The sequence below is a fragment of the Merops nubicus genome, unplaced genomic scaffold, assembly GCF_000691845.1.
Source record: "Merops nubicus isolate BGI_N331 unplaced genomic scaffold, ASM69184v1 scaffold4269, whole genome shotgun sequence".
Classification (NCBI taxonomy): domain Eukaryota; kingdom Metazoa; phylum Chordata; class Aves; order Coraciiformes; family Meropidae; genus Merops; species Merops nubicus.
In genome coordinates, this window is record NW_008632899.1 from 49,490 (window position 1) to 53,099 (window position 3,610).

A 3,610-nucleotide genomic window follows, 5' to 3' on the forward strand; every position below is an offset into this window, starting at 1 on the left:
GTTTCTGTCCTGCTGCTGTTCTGGTATGATGAGTTGCTTTGTGCTCTGTGACAAAGAATTGCTTGGAGGTTAAAGGTGACCCCGAGTTCATTTCCCAAATGGGCAAGGCTATCCCCCACCCCTTCAGCCTCATTTCTCAATTAATTTCCTCATAAATCCTCATTACACTTTTGAAATGGAGATGATTAGCAGAGTTGTAGCCAGGATATTGGAATATTCTGGCATGTTTTCAGTCAGACCATGTATTTAATACATGCAAGTATTAAAAATGTGCATGCGTTATGTCTGTTACTGTTCCAGATTCCTCCATCAAGGAGGAGAGAGTGAAGAAGGGTAAGTGTCTTGTCTTCACTTTTAAATTAAATTTTCATCTAAATATTTCTTTTTTTTTTTTTTTTTTCAGGAGGCAATTAGAAAAAAATCTTTGGGTGTGAGATGTTGTTAGTGTAGCACAGTAATTTTTCTCTCTCTTAAAAAACTTTAGTGATATATGCCAGTGGTGAAACTTTTCTAAGGATAAAATTCTGCATCAGTTAAAACTAATTGAACTCTGTGCTTCCATATTCTTTTTTTTCCACAAATTGGATATTTTTCACTAAGTTTGCATAGATTCCTGGAGACGCCAGGTAGTAGAGATTGAGGCACTTAGTTACCACTCAGACAAGTTGACAGATGAGTCTAATCTTGGAAGCATTTGCTACCTTGTCTTGCCGAGTTTCATACATTAGCAGTAAGACTCCTACATCCTATTAGCTTCTTAGACTGTCTTGCTTCAATGCTTTCACCTGGTAACATGCACAGTCTAGTGCCACTGTCTCCTGCTCCACGTGCCACATGCAGCTAGTTGGATTTATCTGTGATCTGCTGTGCTACATCTCTCCTGAATGCCAACCAGCACAATTGCCATGTGGTGTTGCACTCCCTTAGGCAGTCTTCAAAATCTTCTGTGTGACTCTGAGTGCATCTCGAGTGTTGAAAGGTGCGTGTGAGAGGTCTGCCACCAAACTTGAGTTTTGCAAATTCTGGACCTAAATTTAGGCAAACAAAACAAGGGATTGCACAAGAAGTACTGGGTAGAGTGATGGAAATAGGTTTTTTGCAAATAACATTTTTCTTCCTCTGAGAAGTAAAACTCCCTCAAGACTGTAAGATAGGAAGCTGAAAGGTTTATTGAAGGCAGTTGTTTAAAACTGCCACTAATCCAGGTCACATATCCCTTCAGTCAGTTATCAGTGCTCTTGTGTAAACATTCTCATTATGATGACAGGTCTAAGGAAAGTGCTATTGAAGAGATGAAACTGCCATCCAGGAGGGGTTTTGTTCTGTTGTACGTATCTAAGAGTTGCTGGTGCGTGGTCTGTTGGAGCATGGAAAACTGTCAATCATGTAAACAAAATCCCAGAGACTCCATGTGGCAGCTGATACCTTACTGGACCTAAAGATAGCTCAGATCACTTTTAAAACATGGGGTGCTTGTGTTAAGGAACAGGCCACATAATGCTAAAAGCTTGTGTCAGCATTTCCAGTGGTGTGGAACTTTATGGTGTGTTTTAAATGAATGGTCTTGAAAACAGTTCTTTCCCAGGTATGATGTCCAAATCCACAACATCTTCACAGTCCTGTTGCTGCAGAGCATTCCCATTGGCTTGGAAGGGATTATTGGCTGTTGGTAGGAGCAGTTTAAATTGCCCAACCTCTTAAAAACAAACAAACATGCAACTTCTAACATGTTTGTTATCAATCTATGTAAAGGAGGTTTGGAAATGAGAGGATTTGATTTCTGGATAATGGCATCAAATGAGTCTAAGCATGTCTGACTTCTGTTCTTAGCTTCAATAGAAACTCCTGGAAAACAATTTAGTTACACTGCCTCAGTTCCCTGACTAAATGGTGGTGAAAAGTTCTTCCATCTGTTGTGTATTTAATTGCTTGGGTAGGATGGTGGGTCTGGAAATGGTTTATTTCATGGCAGAGTCCAGGATCCTGAGAACACAGGCCCTGAAACATGAGATGCCAGTTATGAACACATCAAGATGTATGCTAAAAGTATATTTTTAACCCCAGGGAAAGCCTGGTTCAGATCTGATGGTAAGAAATCCTTTCTTTCATTTTCAGCCTTGGAGATATTCACTGCCAGGTTATGCATAGTTCCTCGAGCCATATCCCCCCTACTTGTGTAACGCACAGCAGAGACTGGGTCTCAATGGGGGCCTTTTGGCACTGACATAATACAAAACTAAAGCTGGCCAGCAACATAAACAACAGGACTTTAATTAGCTTCTCAAAATGTACCTATTTACAATAAAAAATATTCTCCCTTTTTCTTACTGGTAAGGGGAAGAGCATTGTAATTCGTTTATTGAGTCCTCTGTGTCCTCTCACTACACCTCTGTAGCTGAAAGCTCCATCCTGCACGGATCTGAGCATGCTGAGCTTTGTACTCTTGGTTCTTGTTGATTTTTGTGGCAGTGAAGAGTGCTGAGCAAATTGCACCATTCAGACTCTAGGACCCTAATCTCCTTTTAAACAAGGAGCCTGTGTAAAGCAATTTAATGTCTCAACAGAGGAGTGAGTGCCTATCAGCATCTAACAAAGACTTGAACAGCAGAGGAAAGCACAGTGCTCTTCAAAACTAGAGAGACCCGGGGCAGGGAATTGATACATTGCCAAGGCAAGAATGATTTGTTTCATGTGTATAGCTTGTATCTTACATGTCCACATTTTTATGACACTTCAGTAATTAAAAAAAAGTAAATCTAATTGTGATATTCACGTAACCAATCATTATGACATTACGGCCAAGGTTTAAAATTCTGTGGGGGTTTTTGAGACATCTTGTAGAGCTAAATTTGAGAGATCCTCTGCAGAGACCCATCTTTCACATAATTGTGCTACCATGAAAATTTGGCCTCTTCAGCAGAATGTCTTCAAAGGCATATAAACAGTGCAGACCTCTGAGAAGCTGCTGGTTAAGTTAGACAATTCTAATCAATATTGTTTACTTGTTTCCTACTTTGTGATGCCCACTGGATTATTTTTGCCTGCTTTAAAGAAAGAATAAAAGACACCACCACCTCCTCAACAAAACCTCCTCGGTGGCTTAGCTAGTCTTTGATGAACTCAATGTGTTTTTTAATCACAAGTCAGTTATAGTTTCCCTGAGTGATAGTTTCCCTCATTTCATCACTAGAGAAACCGGGTTGCAGAGGTTTCCTGTGGCTACCCTGTGCTTCCAGTGGAGCTGGGAATGAGCTCTGGTGTCCTAAATCCTCTTCTCTCCAGCTATCAGACAGGATCAGCTTAAGTGTTACTTGCTCTGAACTCCTAGTGCTGACACAATGAATGAATGAATGCAGAATCCATGGAGCTTACCACAATGAGGCAAATGAAAGGCCATCGTATGACATTTTGCCTACTGTATGTTGCTCACAGGACACTGACATTTGCAGCTGCTGACAAGGGGAAGAAAGCCTGAGAACCTGAATGGTGTCTAGAAGTTTTCCAAACCTTATCTCTTAACAAAGACTTTCATTAGCGGAAATTTGAGTTCCAGATATCTATCTTTGATTCTAAAGAGCAAACTAACTTCAGTATGTCAGATGGCTTCAGC

The 3,610-nt window shown here is 40.5% G+C and overlaps 1 protein-coding gene across 1 annotated transcript in view; it reads left to right on the plus strand.

Moving 5' to 3' along the window:
* Window positions 1–281: 281 nt before the first annotated feature.
* TMEM132C (transmembrane protein 132C) overlaps window positions 282–3,610 on the plus strand; it is a gene marked incomplete at its 3' end in the record, with an annotated part of 154,374 nt that continues 151,045 nt past the window's right edge. Inside the window, exon 1 of the mRNA XM_008948036.1 lies at window positions 282–333. Coding sequence (XP_008946284.1) covers window positions 282–333 — 52 coding nt within the window. The remainder of the gene's footprint in view (window positions 334–3,610) is intronic.